At 43.8% G+C, this 20,066-nt stretch overlaps 1 protein-coding gene across 7 annotated transcripts in view; it reads left to right on the top strand.

Annotated features, from left to right (window-relative positions):
- Positions 1 to 20,066, top strand: part of LOC115220963 (zinc finger protein 652-B-like) — a 154,950-nt gene that overhangs the window by 124,092 nt on the left and 10,792 nt on the right. For 5 of the 7 annotated variants that reach the window (XM_029791173.2, XM_036510222.1, XM_036510225.1 and 2 more), the window contains one exon: positions 15,879 to 18,377. In XM_029791173.2, the coding sequence (XP_029647033.2) occupies positions 15,988 to 18,377 (2,390 nt within the window). In that variant the 5' untranslated portion in view covers positions 15,879 to 15,987. Of the gene's footprint in view, positions 1 to 1,261; positions 1,326 to 15,878; positions 19,801 to 20,066 lie in introns of those variants that run through there. The other 2 variants (XM_036510223.1, XM_036510226.1) reach the window with 2 other exon arrangements.

Here is a 20,066-nt window from a genome sequence, read left to right as displayed (position 1 = left end):
AACCCTTACCCTGTTTTCAAGCAACGTAATATATGTCCAGACCAGACATGTTTTCACAGAAGATTGGAAACAGAGGACACTGCTTGCACGATGGTGACATTCATTTGCTACTGTTATATTAAGTGAAGGAGAGAGTAACATGCATGCACGCATGCAACAGGCGTCCTTTAGATTCTGTCTACCAAATCCACTTACGAATGTACGCATGACTGTATGTTTGTGTGGGTCAGTGGTTGCAACTAATTGTATTAATTTTTGCGACTCTCTTTATTTTTACAAAATGGTAATGTGTTGGTGTATAAAATGGCACGTGCACACACACACACGCACATGTGTTTCTCTGTGTGTGTGTGTGTGTATGGATAAGAAGGTTTGTGTGTTACTACATAAGTTCAAAATCTATGTGTGTGTGCATTTTTGTGTAGGTCCATGTGTGTGTATGCGTGTGTAAGTGAGGGTTGTGTGAATTGGACAGCAAAACTGGCGTTTGATTTTAGAATGTCATTGCAAAAGATTAGAATAATAAGTGTGTTTCTGTTTATAGATGCATTATCTCTTTCCATATGTGTGTGTGTGTGTGTGTGTGTGTAAATATATGTACATATGTATGAATATATATATATATATATATATGTAAGTATGCATAAACATATTGTCACTCTGAGTATATTGTGGGAATGTATGATATATAAAGCATCTCTCTCCACACACACACACACACACACACATATATATATATATAATATATATATATATATATGCCCTCTCCAAACTTTCTCAGTCATTGAATGTGTGATTGGTGTACAGGAAATACACAGTAAATATATATACATGTACACACATCCTTAGTATGCTGTGAGTATAAATGGAATATACAGTAATCATATACTATCCACCTCCCACATACAAACTCATGCATGTGTGTGTATACACACACACATATGTGTATCTACACACACATACACATCCTGTGACTCACACATTTGTAAACACCCTGGCATACATATCCTATGTTTAGCATAGCGAAACCTGTCATTCTTACAAATACACGCACGCACTCTTAGTCCCAAATACTTCCACATGTGTGGGCACCCGCATACATCCTGTACTTGACACATTCAATACAAAATATTAAAACATACATATTTCACACACACACACACACACATACACATACACGAAGTTAAATTTACAAAAAATTCCAGTCTGTTCTTCCTGCACTCACTCTCCTACACACTTTTATTTCTCCTGTCTTTCTTAGACAATTCTCTATTTCAGTAACATAAGCTATGTACAAAAGTGAACAGGTGTATATCACAGTACAGGTAATTATACACAACACCTTGCATGTATGCTTGCGTGTGCACGCACGTACACACACACACACACACACACACGCACACACACCTATATATATAATTTTATACACAAACACATCATGAACCTGTTAATGTTATATATCTTTCATCTATTGCTTTTCTTTTCTAACAATTGAACTCTGGCCATGCTGGGGCACTGCCTCGAAGAGTTTTCGTCGAGCAAATTGACTCCAACACTTTCTATTTTTAAGTCATTTATTTATTCTGTTGGTTTCTTTTCCTGAACCGCTAAGTTACGGGAATGCAAACAAATGACTGGCTCCCGTGCCAGTGGCACATAAAAAGCACCGTTCGAGCGTAGTTGATGCCAGTGCCACCTGACTGGCTCCAGTGCCAGTGGCACATAAAAAGCACCGTTCGAGCGTAGTTGATGCCAGTGCCACCTGACTGGCTCCCGTGCCAGTGGCACATAAAAAGCACTGTTCGAGCGTAGTTGATGCCAGTGCCACCTGACTGGCTCCAGTGCCAGTGGCACATGAAAAGCACCGTTCGAGCGTAGTTGATGCCAGTGCCACCTGACTGGCTCCAGTGCCAGTGACACATAAAAAGCACCGTTCGAGCGTAGTTGATGCCAGTGCCACCTGACTGGCTCCAGTGCCAGTGGCACATAAAAAGCACCGTTCGAGCGTAGTTGATGCCAGTGCCACCTGACTGGCTCCAGTGCCAGTGACACATAAAAAGCACCGTTCGAGCGTAGTTGATGCCAGTGCCACCTGACTGGCTCCAGTGCCAGTGGCACATAAAAAGCACCGTTCGAGCGTAGTTGATGCCAGTGCCACCTGACTGGCTCCAGTGCCAGTGACACATAAAAAGCACCGTTCGAGCGTAGTTGATGCCAGTGCCACCTGACTGGCTCCAGTGCCAGTGACACATAAAAAGCACCGTTCGAGCGTAGTTGATGCCAGTGCCACCTGACTGGCTCCAGTGCCAGTGACACCATAAAAAGCACCGTTCGAGCGTAGTTGATGCCAGTGCCACCTGACTGGCTCCAGTGCCAGTGGCACATAAAAAGCACCGTTCGAGCGTAGTTGATGCCAGTGCCACCTGACTGGCTCCAGTGCCAGTGACACATAAAAAGCACCGTTCGAGCGTAGTTGAGGCCCAGTGCACCTGACTGGCTCCAGTGCCAGTGACACATAAAAAGCACCGGTCGAGCGTATGTTGATGCCAGTGCCACCTGACTGGCTCCAGTGCCAGTGACACATAAAAAGCACCGTTCGAGCGTAGTTGATGCCAGTGGCCACCTGACTGGCTCCAGTGCCAGTGACACATAAAAAGCACCGTTCGAGCGTATTGATTGATGCCAGTGCCACCTGACTGGCTCCAGTGCCAGTGGCACATAAAAAGCACCGTTCGAGCGTGTTATTGATGCCAGTGCCACCTGACTGGCTCCAGTGCCAGTGACACATAAAAAGCACCGTTCGAGCGTAGTTGATGCCAGTGCCACCTGACTGGCTCCAGTGCCAGTGACACATAAAGCAACCGTTCGAGCGTAGTTGATGCCAGTGCCCCCTGACTGGCTCCAGTGCCAGTGACACATAAAAAGCACCGTTCGAGCGTAGTTGATGCCAGTGCCACTGACTGGCTCCAGTGCCAGTGGCACATAAAAAGCACCGTTCGAGCGTAGTTGATGCCAGTGCCACCTGACTGGCTCCAGTGCCAGTGACACAAAAAAAGCACCGTTCGAGCGTATTAGTTGATGCCAGTGCCACCTGACTGGCTCCAGTGCCAGTGACCACATAAAAAGCACCGTTCGAGCGTAGTTGATGCCAGTGCCACCTGACTGGCTCCAGTGCCAGTGACACATAAAAAGCAACCGTTCGAGCGTAGTTGATGCCAGTGCCACCTGACTGGCTCCAGTGCCAGTGGCACATGAAAAAGCACGTTCGAGCGTAGTTGATGCCAGTGCCACCTGACTGGCTCCAGTGCCAGTGACACATAAAAAGCACCGTTCGAGCGTAGTTGATGCCAGTGCACCTGACTGGCTCCAAGTGCCAGTGACACATAAAAAGCACCGTTCGAGCGTAGTTGATGCCAGTGCCACCTGACGGCTCCAGTGCCAGTGGCACATAAAAAGCACCGTTCGAGCGTAGTTGATGCCAGTGCCACCTGACTGGCTCCAGTGCCAGTGACACATAAAAAGCACCGTTCGAGCGTAGTTGATGCCAGTGCCACCTGACTGGCTCCAGTGCCAGTGACACATAAAAAGCACCGTTCGAGCGTAGTTGATGCCAGTGCCACCTGACTGGCTCCAGTGCCAGTGACACATAAAAAGCACCGTTCGAGCGTAGTTGATGCCAGTGCCACCTGACTGGCTCCAGTGCCAGTGACACATAAAAAGCACCGTTCGAGCGTAGTTGATGCCAGTGCCACCTGACTGGCTCCAGTGCCAGTGACACATAAAAAGCACCGTTCGAGCGTAGTTGATGCCAGTGCCACCTGACTGGCTCCAGTGCCAGTGGCACATGAAAAGCACCGTTCGAGCGTAGTTGATGCCAGTGCCACCTGACTGGCTCCAGTGCCAGTGACACATAAAAAGCACCGTTCGAGCGTAGTTGATGCCAGTGCCACCTGACTGGCTCCAGTGCCAGTGACACATAAAAAGCACCGTTCGAGCGTAGTTGATGCCAGTGCCACCTGACTGGCTCCAGTGCCAGTGGCACATAAAAAGCACCGTTCGAGCGTAGTTGATGCCAGTGCCACCTGACTGGCTCCAGTGCCAGTGACACATAAAAAGCACCGTTCGAGCGTAGGTGATGCCAGTGCCACCTGACTGGCTCCAGTGCAGTGACACATAAAAAGCACCGTTCGAGCGTAGTTGATGCCAGTGCCACCTGACTGGCTCCAGTGCCAGTGACACATAAAAAGCACCGTTCGAGCGTAGTTGATGCCATGTGCCACCTGACTGGCTCCAGTGCCAGTGACACATAAAAAGCACCGTTCGAGCGTAGTTGATGCCAGTGCCACCTGACTGGCTCCAGTGCCAGTGACACATAAAAAGCACCGTTCGAGCGTAGTTGATGCCAGTGCCACCTGACTGGCTCCAGTGCCAGTGGCACATAAAAAGCACCGTTCGAGCGTAGTTGATGCCAGTGCCACCTGACTGGCTCCAGTGCCAGTGACACATAAAAAGCACCGTTCGAGCGTAGTTGATGCCAGTGCCACCTGACTGGCTCCAGTGCCAGTGACACATAAAAGCACCGTTCGAGCGTAGTTGATGCCAGTGCCACCTGACTGGCTCCAGTGCCAGTGACACATAAAAAGCACCGTTCGAGCGTAGTTGATGCCAGTGCCACCTGACTGGCTCCAGTGCCAGTGCACATAAAAAGCACCGTTCGAGCGTAGTTGATGCCAGTGCCACCTGACTGGCTCCAGTGCCAGTGGCACATAAAAAGCACCGTTCGAGCGTAGTGATGCCAGTGCCACCTGACTGGCTCCAGTGCCAGTGACACATAAAAAGCACCGTTCGAGCGTAGTTGATGCCAGTGCCACCTGACTGGCTCCAGTGCCAGTGGCACATAAAAAGCACCGTTCGAGCGTAGTTGATGCCAGTGCCACCTGACTGGCTCCAGTGCCAGTGACACATAAAAAGCACCGTTCGAGCGTAGTTGATGCCAGTGCCACCTGACTGGCTCCAGTGCCAGTGACACATAAAAAGCACCGTTCGAGCGTAGTTGATGCCAGTGCACCTGACTGGCTCCAGTGCCAGTGACACATAAAAAGCACCGTTCGAGCGTAGTTGATGCCAGTGCCACCTGACTGGCTCCAGTGCCAGTGGCACAATAAAAAGCACCGTTCGAGCGTAGTTGATGCCAGTGCCACCTGACTGGCTCCAGTGCCAGTGACACATAAAAAGCACCGTTCGAGCGTAGTTGATGCCAGTGCCACCTGACTGGCTCCAGTGCCAGTGACACATAAAAAGCACCGTTCGAGCGTAGTTGATGCCAGTGCCACCTGACTGGCTCCAGTGCCAGTGGCACATAAAAAGCACCGTTCGAGCGTAGTTGATGCCAGTGCCACCTGACTGGCTCCAGTGCCAGTGACACATAAAAAGCACGTTCGAGCGTAGTTGATGCCAGTGCCACCTGACTGGCTCCAGTGCCAGTGACACATAAAAAGCACCGTTCGAGCGTAGTTGATGCCAGTGCCACCTGACTGGCTCCAGTGCCAGTGACACATAAAAAGCACCGTTCGAGCGTAGTTGATGCCAGTGCCACCTGACTGGCTCCAGTGCCAGTGACATAAAAAAGCACCGTTCGAGCGTAGTGATGCCAGTGCCACCTGACTGGCTCCAGTGCCAGTGACACATAAAAAGCACCGTTCGAGCGTAGTTGATGCCAGTGCCACCTGACTGGCTCCAGTGCCAGTGCACATGAAAAGCACCGTTCGAGCGTAGTTGATGCCAGTGCCACCTGACTGGCTCCGTGCCAGTGGCACATAAAAAGCACCGTTCGAGCGTAGTTGATGCCAGTGCCACCTGACTGGCTCCAGTGCCAGTGACACATAAAAAGCACCGTTCGAGCGTAGTTGATGCCAGTGCCACCTGACTGGCTCCAGTGCCAGTGACACATAAAAAGCACCGTTCGAGCGTAGTTGATGCCAGTGCCACCTGACTGGCTCCAGTGCCAGTGACACATAAAAAGCACCGTTCGAGCGTAGTTGATGCCAGTGCCACCTGACTGGCTCCAGTGCCAGTGACACATAAAAAGCACCGTTCGAGCGTAGTGATCCAGTACCACCTGACTGGCTGCCAGCTTACAGGCAGCTCCAGTGCCAGTGACACATAAAAAGCACCGTTCGAGCGTAGTTGATGCCAGTGCCACCTGACTGGCTCCAGTGCCAGTGACACATAAAAAGCACCGTTCGAGCGTAGTTGATGCCAGTGCCACCTGACTGGCTCCAGTGCCAGTGACACATAAAAAGCACCGTTCGAGCGTAGTTGATGCCAGTGCCACCTGACTGGCTCCAGTGCCAGTGACACATAAAAAGCACCGTTCGAGCGTAGTTGATGCCAGTGCCACCTGACTGGCTCCAGTGCCAGTGACACATAAAAAGCACCGTTCGAGCATAGTTGATGCCAGTTCCACCTGACTGGCTCCAGTGCCAGTGACACATAAAAAGCACCGTTCGAGCGTAGTTGATGCCAGTGCCACCTGACTGGCTCCAGTGCCAGTGGGACATAAAAAGCACCGTTCGAGCGTAGTTGATGCCAGTGCCACCTGACTGGCTCCAGTGCCAGTGACACATAAAAAGCACCGTTCGAGCGTAGTTGATGCCAGTGCCACCTGACTGGCTCCAGTGCCAGTGACACATAAAAAGCACCGTTCGAGCGTAGTTGATGCCAGTGCCACCTGACTGGCTCCAGTGCCAGTGGCACATAAAAAGCACCGTTCGAGCGTAGTTGATGCCAGTCCCACCTGACTGGCTCCAGTGCCAGTGGCACATGAAAAGCACCGTTCGAGCGTAGTTGATGCCAGTGCCACCTGACTGGCTCCAGTGCCAGTGACACATAAAAAGCACCGTTCGAGCGTAGTTGATGCCAGTGCCACCTGACTGGCTCCAGTGCCAGTGGCACATAAAAAGCACCGTTCGAGCGTAGTTGATGCCAGTGCCACCTGACTGGCTCCAGTGCCAGTGGCACATGAAAAGCACCGTTCGAGCGTAGTTGATGCCAGTGCCACCTGACTGGCTCCAGTGCCAGTGGCACATGAAAAGCACCGTTCGAGCGTAGTTGATGCCAGTGCCACCTGACTGGCTCCAGTGCCAGTGGCACATGAAAAGCACCGTTCGAGCGTAGTTGATGCCAGTGCCACCTGACTGGCTCCAGTGCCAGTGGCACATGAAAAGCACCGTTCGAGCGTAGTTGATGCCAGTGCCACCTGACTGGCTCCAGTGCCAGTGACACATAAAAAGCACCGTTCGAGCGTAGTTGATGCCAGTGCCACCTGACTGGCTCCAGTGCCAGTGGCACATAAAAAGCACCGTTCGAGCGTAGTTGATGCCAGTGCCACCTGACTGGCTCCAGTGCCAGTGGCACATGAAAAGCACCGTTCGAGCGTAGTTGATGCCAGTGCCACCACCTGACTGGCTCCAGTGCCAGTGACACATAAAAAGCACTGTTCGAGCGTAGTTGATGCCAGTGCCACCTGACTGGCTCCAGTGCCAGTGGCACATGAAAAGCACCGTTCGAGCGTAGTTGAGCCAGTGCCACCTGACTGGCTCCAGTGCCAGTGACACATAAAAAGCACCGTTCGAGCGTAGTTGATGCCAGTGCCACCTGACTGGCTCCAGGGCCAGTGGCACATAAAAAGCACCGTTCGAGCATAGTTGATGCCAGTGCCACCTGATTGGCTCCAGTGCCAGTGGCACATAAAAAGCACCGTTCGAGCGTAGTTGATGCCAGTGCCACCTGACTGGCTCCAGTGCCAGTGGCACATGAAAAGCACCGTTCGAGCATAGTTGATGCCAGTGCCACCTGACTGGCTCCAGTGCCAGTGGCACATGAAAAGCACCGTTCGAGCATAGTTGATGCCAGTGCCACCTGACTGGCTCCAGTGCCAGTGCCACATAAAAAGCACCGTTCGAGCATAGTTGATGCCAGTGCCACCTGATTGGCTCCAGTGCCAGTGGCACATAAAAAGCACCGTTCGAGCGTAGTTGATGCCAGTGCCACCTGGCTGGTTCCAGTGCCACCTGACTGGCTCCAGTGCCAGTGGGACATAAAAGGCACCCACTACACTCTTGGAGTGCTTGGTGTTAGGAAGGGCATCCAGCTGTAGAAACTCTGTCAGATCAGATTGGAGCCTGGTGCAGCTGCCTACCTTGCTAGTCCTCAGTCAAACTATCCAACCCATGCCAACATGGAACGCAGACATTAAATGATGATGATGATGATGTCAAGTAGTGGGGAGCAGGAGACAAATGCACACACACACACACACATGCACACACACCTTTGTACAGTCTTCAAGTTTATGTCTGCCAAATCCACTCACAGTCTTTGGTTGGCCCAGAGTGACAGTAAAAGACATTTGCCCAAGGTGCCATGCAGTGGGACTGAACCTGGAACCATGTGGTTGAGAAGCAAGCTTAAAGAAATTTTCTGAAATGGATTGTGGTTTCTGTTATGATGATGGCATGATTCTGTCAAGGAATTATATTTGTCAGAATTAGGAAGAATCTTGATTAAAATATACAGGTGCAGGGCGTGGCTTTGTGGTAAGAAGTTTGCTTCCTGACCACATGGTTCTGGGTTCCGTCCCACTGTGTGGAACCTTGGGCAAGTGTCTTCTACTGTAATCTTGGGCTGACCAATATCTTGTGAGTGGATCTGGTTGATGGAAACTGAAAGAAGTCTGTCAAAAATATATGCATGCATGTATGTGTGTGTGTATGTGTGTATCTTTCTGTCTGTGTTTGCCCCCTTCCCATCATTGCCTGGTATGTTTATGTCCCCATAACCTTGCAGTTCGGCAAAGAGAGACTGATAGAATATGTACCAGTTTTATATGTATTGGGATTGATTCATTCAACTAAAAGCTCTTCAAGACAGTGCTCCAGCTGGCCACAGCCTAATGACTGAAACGAGTAAAAAATAAAAGATATGCATGCACCACTTGACATCCAGTGTTGGTTTGTTTTTGCCCCCATAACTTGCAGTTCAGCAAAGAGAGCAATACAGCAAATACCAGATATCAAAAAATAAATACTGAGGTCAATTTATTCAACTGAAACCCTTTGTGGTGGTGCCCCAGCATGGCCACTGCCTAATGACAAACAAGAGACAAAAAATGAAAGAATGAAAAAGCAAATCACTTTGTGGTTCAACAAAGAGAGACCAATAAAATAAGTACGAGGCTTTAAAAAAATATAAACAAATAGTGGGGTTGATTCATTTGATTAAAAATTCTTCGCGGCAGTGCTCCAGCATGGCCGCAGTCTAATGACTGAAACAAATAAAATATACAAAATAATCTTTTTCTGTCTGTCTGTCTCCCCCCCCCTCTCTCTCTCTCTCTCTATATATATATATATATATATATATTAGAAGAAATGAGGTAATCAGAAGATCGGATGGTTTATATTTACAGATATTTATATATATATATGTGTGTATCAAATGAAATAAATGAAAAGCAAGATGCAAAGGATGTTGTGGTACATATGTTTCCGGCTTTATAGAACAACTTATTTTTACATCAATGCATAATCGATATAACAGATGGATCAAAAGCCTTCTTCAGCCGTGTGCCATTGCTACACCAAAGACTTGCATCACATTATAAAAGGTTTGAGAAAAAACCGAGTTTCATTGGGAAAGTATGTTTGTAAATCTTCACAGGCGTACATGGTATTATTAGACTCCAAAACAAATCGTCCATACCGTTTTTTCACTATATGTGCCATAAGGTCTGCAAATCTAATGGAGGCCTCGAAAGACATTTTAAGATCCACAAAGATCAGAACTTACTGCAGCTTTTCAATACATTGCCTGGTTTAAAAAGTCACAACAGATGCCATGATGGTTCTCAGGTGTAGGTACAGGAGGCAGTCAGAATCTGCATAAGGAGTAGACAACCACCATATATATATATTTTTTTTTTTTTATATAAACTGTGTGTATATATCTGTGTGAATGATTATATTCTGCAATACCTTTGCTCAAGTGGTGGTATCATGTTAAACATTCCCTGTCACCAAATACCTTGTACTTCTGTGCTTGGTGATCGGAAGAGCATGTCAGGTCACACCTCAATAATTAGTTTGTCCAACCCATGACAAAAATGGATGTAAAAAATTGTCAGCATTTTGACATTTGCTTTTCTCTGCTGGCATAGATATTTGGTGCTGAGGCTGAAGTTTATAATAAAGTACCCTTCTTGTTGCTAACCATTTTAGCCCCTTTCAAAATAGTGTACCTATTCTAAAACAGGGATGCGCAACAATAAATATATATATTTCTTTATTGCCCACAGGGGTCTAAACACAGAGGGGACAAACAAGGACAGACAAAGGGATTAAGTCGATTACATTGACCCCAGTGCATAACTGGTACTTATTTAATCAACCCCGAAAGGATGACAGGCAAATTAACTTCGGCAGAATTTGAACTCAGAACTTAACAGCAGATGAAATACCATTAAGCATTTTGTCCGGCGTGTTAATGATTCTGCCAGCTCACCAACAGTAAATATATATATATATATTTAAATTAAATTAGAGATAAAACCACTATATACACATACATAGATGTTAAACTAAAATGGTGTTTCTCTCTCTCTCTCTCCCTCACACACACACACAAACACTTATTTGTACAACTATAGCTTCAATTTCTGGTTGAAGCTATTTCAATTTTGTTGTGTAGCTAATATTTGGCAGTGAATTGACAGACTCGTTATCATACTGGGCAAAATGATTAGCGACATTTTGTTTGTCTTTATGCTCTGACCGGTTCATATTCCACCAAGTCACATTTTCCTTTTCTCCTGGGATTGATAAAATAAATGTCAGTTGAACTTACCCTATCTTGTGAAATTGCTGGCCTTGTGCCAAATTGTGAAAACAGTATTTGGGTAAGGCATGAACATCACATATTGTACTTGAACATCCTTGCCCCTAAAATTAAAACCTGATATAAAAATATATACATATTGTGTGTGTGTGTGTGGGGGGGCTAAGATGGTGGTGGATATTGGGATTGGCCCTTAATTAGACATATATCCCATTTCACATTTCTATATATATTGTTATATGTACATATACATCCCATTGCACATGGAGATAAATGTCCTTATATGTCCTTAGATCCCAGAACATCTCGCTGTGCTTGAGGAGACCTGTTGAGTCAAGTGCAAATATCAATGGAAATAGTAGTTTTGATACCTGTGCCGGTGGCACATAAAAAGCACCATCTGAACGTGGCCGTTGCCAGCGCCGCCTCCACTGGCTTCTGTGCCGGTGGCACATAAAAAGCACCATCCGAACGCGGCCGATGCCAGCGCCGCCTCGACTGGCTTCTGTGCCGGTGGCACATAAAAAGTGCCATCCGAACGTGGCCGTTGCCAGCGCCGCCTCGACTGGCTTCTGTGCCGGTGGCACATAAAAAAGCACCATCCGAACGTGGCCGATGCCAGCGCCGCCTTGGCTGGCTTCCGTGCCAGTGGCACGTTAAAAGCACCAACCGATTGTGGCCGATGCTAGACCCCCCTGGCACCTGTGCAGGTGGCACGTAAAAAGCACCCACTACACTTGCGGAGTGGTTGGCGTTAGGAAGGGCATCCAGCTGTAGAAATACTGCCAGATCAGACTGGAGCCTAGTGCAGGCCCTGGCTTCCCAGACCCCGGTCGAACCGTCCAACCCGTGCTAGCGCAGAAAGTGGACGTTAAACAATGATGATGATGTTATCATCACCATATATATATATATACATTATATATATATATATATATATATATCATCATCACTCTTCCCTAGCAGTTGAGGGAACCCGTGGAAGAGGTAGACCCAGGAAAACCTGGGACGAGGTGGTGAAGCACGACCTTCGAACTTTAGGCCTCACTGAGGAATGACCAGCAACCGAGACCTTTGGAAATATTCTGTACGTGAGAAGACCAGGCAGGACAAGTGAGCCCAGCCCACTTATGAATGCCTTTCCTCCCTGGACGCAAAGACCGGTTGAGGCAAGCGAAGTCGATATAGAACCTCACCTGACGACAGACACCCATGCCACCCCCCATGCTTGCGAAGACATGTTGGGGCAATCGAAATCGAAACCGAATTGAACCAGCCAGGATCCCTGGCCTGGTGGTACGTAAAAAGCACTATCCGACTCGTGGCCGTGGCACGTAAAATACTCCAATGCGACCGTACGACAGGCACCCATGCCAACCCCTTTGCTTGTGAAGACATGTTGGGGCAAGCGAAATCGAATCGAATTGAACCAGCCAGGATCCTGGTCTGGTGGTACGTAAAAAAAAAGCACTATCCGACTCGTGGCCGATGCCAGCACCGCCTCGACTGGCTTCCGTGCCGGTGGCACATAAAATACACCAATCTGACCGTGGCCGTTGCCACCGCCTGGCACCTGTGCAGGTGGCACGTTAAAAAGCACCCACTACACTCACGGAGTGGTTGGCGTTAGGAAGGGCATCCAGCTGTAGAAACATTGCCAGATTAGACTGGAGCCTGGTGCAGCCTTCTGGCTTCCCAGAACCCTGGTCGAACCGTCCAACCCATGCTAGCATGGAGAACGGACGTTAAACGATGATGATGATGATGATCATCATCATCATATATATACATACATATATATATATATTTATTTACACACACATTCATACATACATACACACACATTCTAATGTACTCAGATACCTTCATACATGTATACATACATCTCGTTACATGTACACAAAATACTCTCTTCAAACACACACACACCTACATGATGATGGTGATAATGATGGTAGTGTTGGTGGGGCTGTTTATGAAAATATATATTTTCTGTGCATGTCTTATGTGTCTGTACATTTGTATTAACATTAATTCCTACATGTGCACACATTCTGAGAAGTTCTCAATTATGTAATTGTGTATACGTGTGTGTGTGTGGGGTGTACATTTTGGAACATATATATATATATATACTGCTTGTACGTGTTTGTTACTTTACACGTTTTTATACCCGTGCATAAATATGTGTATTAATTGCAGGATCCAAATATGCAAGTCTCCTTAAAAACAAACACACCTGTGCAATTTCGATCACGTGTGCATGTATATAATTACATAGCATTTCTTGTAAATCTGTTCATGATTATGTAACACAGATATATTATGTGTACAAAATATATGTTTGTGTGTATAAACATATATATATGTGTGTGTGTGTGTACATACAGCTTAATATATGTGAATGTATGTATTTGTGTATGTGCGTGTGTGTACTTCCCACACACAGGAATGGCTGTGTTGTAAGAAGCTTGCTTTCCAACCGAGTGGTGTTTTGTGATCAAAGCTTTGTAAGTGAATTTGGTAGATGGAAACTGAAAGAAGCCTGTTGTGTGTGTGTATGTCCCCGTCCGTATTTGTTCCCTGCTGCTGCTTGACAACTAGTAGGAAAAAAAAAAGCACTGGGGTTGATTCATTCCACCAAAGACCCTCCAGTGCAGTGCCCCAGCATTGACACAGTCTAATGAGGGAAACAAGTAAAAAAGAAAAGAGATATATCATGATAATCCTTTAATGCCTCTCATCCATGCAAGCATGGACCAATATATTTTTATATATTTTTTTGCTTAACATCAGATTGCTATGTTTGCAGGAGTCGGATGGAGACGTATTTTGATCTAGTGTTTTACAGTTTGTCTCATTGTCTGTCATCAATTCTTATTTTTATTACAAAAATCCCTTATTTGTATTACAAGTAAGGCATTGAGAATTCAAAGCTACACAGCATGGTTTCTTAACTGGGTGTGTCACAAATACATTGCTTTGTGCTGCTCAAATGGTTTCATGTGTAGCCACAGAATTTAAACATTCACACAGCTGCACACACATGTAACCTTATACACTAAAAGCGCCCACTACACTCTTGGAGTGGTTGGCATTAGGAAGGGTCTCCAGCTGTAGAAACCTTGCCAAATCAGATTGGAACCTGGCACAGCCTCCCAACTTGCCAGTTCTCACTCGAACCATCCAACCCATGCCAGCATGGAAAGCGGATGTTAAACAATGATGATGGCGATGGTGATACATACATAGTATATATATCATATTATCATGTGATCGACCAGACTATTGAATGCTGTTAAACATCATTGGTCACAATGCACTTTGTGTTGTTTTAGCTTTTTGTTGTATGTTTAAAGAGGCCTCTGCAACATAAACATAATTTTGATTTTGTGCCTTCTTATTAATCTTTACCAATATATTGGTATTCTATGACAGTTGATTTGATTCTCAAATTCTACTCGATTTCTATGCAAACTGACCAGGTCTAGCCCCTCACACCTACCCTACAATGTCATTCTAAAAATAAACAATCTCATCATTGAAATCTCAAAGCTATTGGATAATGTGGGATTAATTAAAAACAATGTGATTAGATGTAAGCATTACATTTGACAAGAAGAATCTGGATGCTGAGATGCTTTCAGTTTAGGTTCATTCGTATCCGTTTCTATGTTTTTATACAAACTGGACTGTGATTTTCTATTTTTCTGTTGTCTGACTGAAGTGGTAAGAGTTTGTCTTTAGGCATTTGTCATCTATTGTTATTGTGATTGATTATTCTCAGGGCTATATTGTCCACATTTTAATTACAACATTTGTTATTCTGTGACATTTACCGTGCAAAGTCCAGAGAATCATTCACTTCAATCACTATTTTGTTTAGAAATCAAACTACATCTGCCCTTGTTTGTTGATTGCATTGCATCTACAGTGATGCTGTTGGTTTGTGTATATGGCTAGGAATGTAAGACCTTAACCTCTGGCTTGTATCCCATCGCTTAAAATAGCATTTACCTGATTACATTGATAAACTCAGCAAAACTATCATTCAGAATGCTGTTGCTAGACATGGAGAGAGAGAGAGAATTTTACCTGTCTTTTTGATGTTGATGAGATTGTTGCATTCATATTGATTGATGTTTTGTCAGATTGGGTGAACATTTTGGGTTTCTAGAGTCACCTGTAATCAATCATCAATTGCGGCTGACTTCTTGAGTCACCTGCAATTTATAATAGGTTGTAGTTAATTGAAGAAGATACTCAGTTTTTAGCTGGATATCACCTGTCTATTAGAGCATGTCTCATCTACTCTTTGCTTAATCTTAATCCACAATGGAAAATATGGTTTGTGAAGGTGAATATCTGATCAGCAGAAAACACCTGCTGGATGTATGAATTAATGGGTAGAATATAAGAATTATTTAAATTGTTATCAAATATAAGGATGAAAAAAAAAAAAAGAAAAGGGGATCACTTATACCAAGGGAATACTTACACCTGTATCAAACCATTACATACCTGCAGTTTCATTCATTAGGGTTGGTCAGACTTTATGGTCAGTTAACTTGTGTATCATACCTGTGGTTAGTAACAGTCCTATATCATGTTAGCATAGAAGCATAGAATAAGAAACATTATTATTGCAAGGATATCCAGATGTCTAATTTTCAATGATACAAGCAATACTCATACTAAAGCTATCAATGTGATTTCAAAACTTGATGTATCACCTATCTTTAAAATATTTTCTCTATGCATTTGAATAAATGTTATTTCAAGATCATTTTCCATTGTTATCCTGTGATAACAGAATGAAATTTATTGATGTTTTAGGCCTTTAGCATTTAAACTAGCCATACCTGGTCAAAATGTTCAACCTGTTTTATGTTCAGCCTGGCCAGATCAATTTTATATTTGTCTGTTATATATCCATTTGTCTATTTCTACCTGAGATACTGAAGTATCTTTTTGTATCATTTCAGGAATCCAACTTCATGCTGCTGTCTCAACATTGAAATCATCCACAGTGTGTAAACTCTTTTATAAGTTCCTGCTTATGAGTGAAACCAGCTGCTACAAATACTGGTCACGATGTCTTTTAAAACTGAAAAACCTTTCTTACAGACATTCCCAACTGCAAGTAACTTTGTACGAAACTCAGATCCAACGTCCATTACTGTTGGTCAGCTGAATTATGTTCAACAACCTTCGCAGCGCTCACCAACACAGTTCCCACAAATTGATGTCACACAGTTTGACTTTGCTCAGCAGACTCATATAATCCAAGGTGCAGATGCGAGTCACCTGATGTTTATTCCGCAGCAGCCAACAGGTGATGATACTGCAACAATTCAGTTTCCCACATCACAAACTGGTAAGTTAGATATAGAGTTCTCTCATCAAATGGATTTGAAATCAGGAACTCTTGAATTCCCTGAGCAGTTAGATGTAGTGGCAGCACAACAGTTGTCCTTCCCAGTTCAAATAAAGAATGAACCAGAGGACATAAATAATTTGAGTTCCGTTGTAAAACAAGAGCAAATTGACTTCAGTGAAATGGTGAAGAGCGAGAAGTCTGATTTAGATTTTGAGCAGTTAAGCAAACAGCAGCTTGACTTTAACCAGTCTGTCTCTGTGGATGATAAAGTCCAAACAATCAGCCAATTTGGATTTGCACAATCAATGGGAGACGCTGAACAGATAGATCTCATTCAGCATAATGAAAACAAGTTGGAACAATTAAATTTTAATGAACCAGTGAAACTCAAGACCGAACAATTAGATTTTGTTTCACAGGTAAACAATTCTGTGGGAACACCTGGCCAGGTTGACTTTGCTTCTCCAGAACAAGTGAAAACTATGTCTTTGGATTTCCAAACCCAGCAACAACAACAGCAACAGCAACAACAACAACAGCAGCAGCAGCAGCATCTAGTTGAACCGAAAATCGAAGAGATAAGTTTTTCGCAAACATTGCAGCATCTCCCTCAGCCTCAAAACCAAATTGACTTTAATCAATCAATTGATAGCAACACTGCCAGACAGCTGGAATTTGGTCAGCATGCCCCTCCTCCACCACCACCACCTCCTCTTCCTCCTCACCAAACTCATCCACATCATCATCATCATCATCATCATCATCATCATCCCCACCATCAACGCATGGCAGCAGATATAAATGCTGGCCAACCACCTGGATTCTCACAGCTTCTGGACACCAAAACAGAACAGCTTCAAGCGAAGCTATTAGTGTGCAAGCACTGCCAAAAGACATTTTATAGTTCTGAGGAGCTGCAACAACACATGAAGATGCAACACCCTTCTGAGTGTGACAACCTGAATAGCAGTCGATGTAGCAGCGCTAGCACTGTTGGTGGTGCTTGTACTACAAATAGTAGCGGAGAAAAACGCTACACCTGTGAGTATTGCAAGAAAACCCTGTCTCGACTGTATGGGCTGACCCAGCACATCAAAACCCAGCACAATCGAGACAAGCTGTATCAGTGTCAGTACTGTGAAAAGACAGCCACCTGCTTCAGTGAATTAAGGGAACACACTCGGTCGCATAAAGTGAATTCTTTTGAGTGCAAATATTGTAAAAAGAAATTTCCTCGCACATACAACTTAACATTACACATCCGCACTCACACGGGTGAGAAGCCTTTCAGCTGTTCCTTCTGTGACAAAACATTTGCTCGTAGCAGTAATTTGGTTGTTCACCAGAGGACTCATACAGGTGAACAGCCGTTTCAGTGTAAAAGCTGTAAAAAGTCTTTTTCATATTCAAAGCAACTTAAGAAGCACACCCTTACCTGCAAACCACCGTTACCACCAGCTCCAGCAGCACTCATGTGTGATGGCAACACTGCACTTTTATATAATGGTGGTGTTATAGCAGAGAATGGCCTTGGGCCAGTGCCTAATCCTATTAACACCTGTGATATCAATTCTTCAATATCAAATGATATCAACTTAGTTTCCACCACATCTTCTGGTGTCACTAACACAAGTGTTGCTGTCAAGTTACCGAGCAACTGCAACCTTACAAACAGCGTGTCTTTGTCTTTGCCAACACCATACCCAAATCAAACAAACGTGGATACCAAGCCTGTTGTGATTAATTTAAATAGAACAAACCATCAATTGGAACCTTTTGGCAGCAATAGCAGCACCAATAGCAATAGTGCTGCTAACTCTAACCACCTCCCCAATCCAAACCCAAGTGAAGTACAAGTGAAGCAGGAATTTACCAATCTGTATCCTGCAAATCAAGTCCCACCGCAGCAGTTTTGTACATACAATGGCCAGTCATTCACCTACAGAAAACAAGAGAATTTCCTGAGCAATGTTGATGCACAACAGCCTTATTATGCCCAGGATACGATGGTCATGAGACAGGATTACATCAGTAACAGCCAAATGTATGCACCCCCTCAACCCTATACCAACCCCACACCCCCTAACCAAGAGGAAATGATCACGTATATAAACTTATAACATTTTCCATTTTGAATATTTAGCAAGTTAATATTTTTTTTAGTGCTTTTCTCTCTCACTCTCATTCTCTCTCTCACTCTCATTCGCTCTCTCTATCATTTTGGTTTACTTTTTTTTTTTCTTCTTTGAATTATCAAATTTATAAAAAGTTGCTTTCATATCATTGGGAGATGTAAAACCAGAGTGAAGAAAGAATTGTGAATAATGGAATTTTTTTCAGAAAAAAAAAAGGAAGAGAAAGAACAGAGAAAGAGAGACAAGACAAAAATGTTATGAAGATATTGGAAACCTAAAAATCCTTTGAAAAGGAAGTGGGGGGACGGGGGACAGAATTAAAAAAAATACTTAAAAATATAAAACAATGCTGTGTTTTAACAGTATCTTCTATTTGTGATCTGGGCATCTTAAATGCCACTTGAAATGTATTTTATTATCATTTGGCTTTTAACTGATATAGAATTGCTTTGTTTTACGATATTATAGCTGTAGTGTTTTGGCCTTTCATTACCCAACAAACAGAATTTTGTAAAAAGTTTAAAAACTAAAAAAAAGTTTCTTCTCTTTAGTTTTTGCTGACTGTCATCTCAGAGGGCTAGTCTTTCTATTTCTCTTTCTCACTCTCTATATCTCACCCAATCCAGTATTATCTTCACACAGTGGGTCTTTGATAAATATTTGAAGGTAGAACTCAGAACCTAAACTCAGTGCCTTTAGTTACAGAGAAAACAGAAAACATTTACAAAATAAAAAGAAGGAATGTTAAAATTGAAGGAAGTATATTCATCTCTCACCCCTCCCTCTTTTGCCAGTATTCTGTTTCAATCTCTTCACTTTATATTATTGATCTAAAAAAAAAAAGTGATATTTTACATCAAATTTCTGTCACTTTAACACCCAATACAATTTAGATAATCAGAATAACTTAGTTTCTCCCTTCTATATAAAAGTACAAAATATATTTCCTCGCCTTTATAATAAGCATACAAAGCAATACTGATTTTTCTACTACATAAATTAAAGGAAGGTTATTTATTTTTTTCCCTGCTGTTTTGCATCCATATTTTCATGCTTGCATGACTAGAGCAACATAATGTCTTCCTGTGTAAATTAGAGTAAATTAGATATAATTAATATCCTTTATCCTCCATGGGCTAGAATACACAAAATCTTCCTGTATTTGTCTACAGGATATGTTCTTATTTCTATCTTATTAATATATTTTCTCTATTCTATCTTTGCTGTACACACACCATATTAATTTCACAGTTAATGGATAGAGATTTGGAGAATTGGTGGGGTTATGTAATCAAAAGAAAACGGTATCAAAATCAAAGGCTTCCAATGATGTGGTAAAATTATTGAAACTAGATATTGAACAAATTTTACATATTTTCTTTTGAATGAAAATTAAAAAAAAAAAAATTTGAAATGAAATTCAATGAAATTTCAAATTATGTGTCTTATCAAAAATTTGTTACCCTCTTTCTAACAAAGAGGGAATCTGTTATTATTTAAAAAAATTTTTTTTCTAACCTTTAGTGAGCAACAAAATTACAATTTGTTAATTATGTAATAATTGCAAAGTTGTTCTTAAAACTACTTGATGGCCTTCACTTCACATAATCTGTGTATTTATATCAAACTTATAATGTTTGCTGTTTCACTCCAAATAG

The sequence above is a fragment of the Octopus sinensis genome, linkage group LG17, assembly GCF_006345805.1.
Source record: "Octopus sinensis linkage group LG17, ASM634580v1, whole genome shotgun sequence".
Taxonomy (NCBI): domain Eukaryota; kingdom Metazoa; phylum Mollusca; class Cephalopoda; order Octopoda; family Octopodidae; genus Octopus; species Octopus sinensis.
This window is presented reverse-complemented; position numbering and strand designations above follow the sequence as displayed.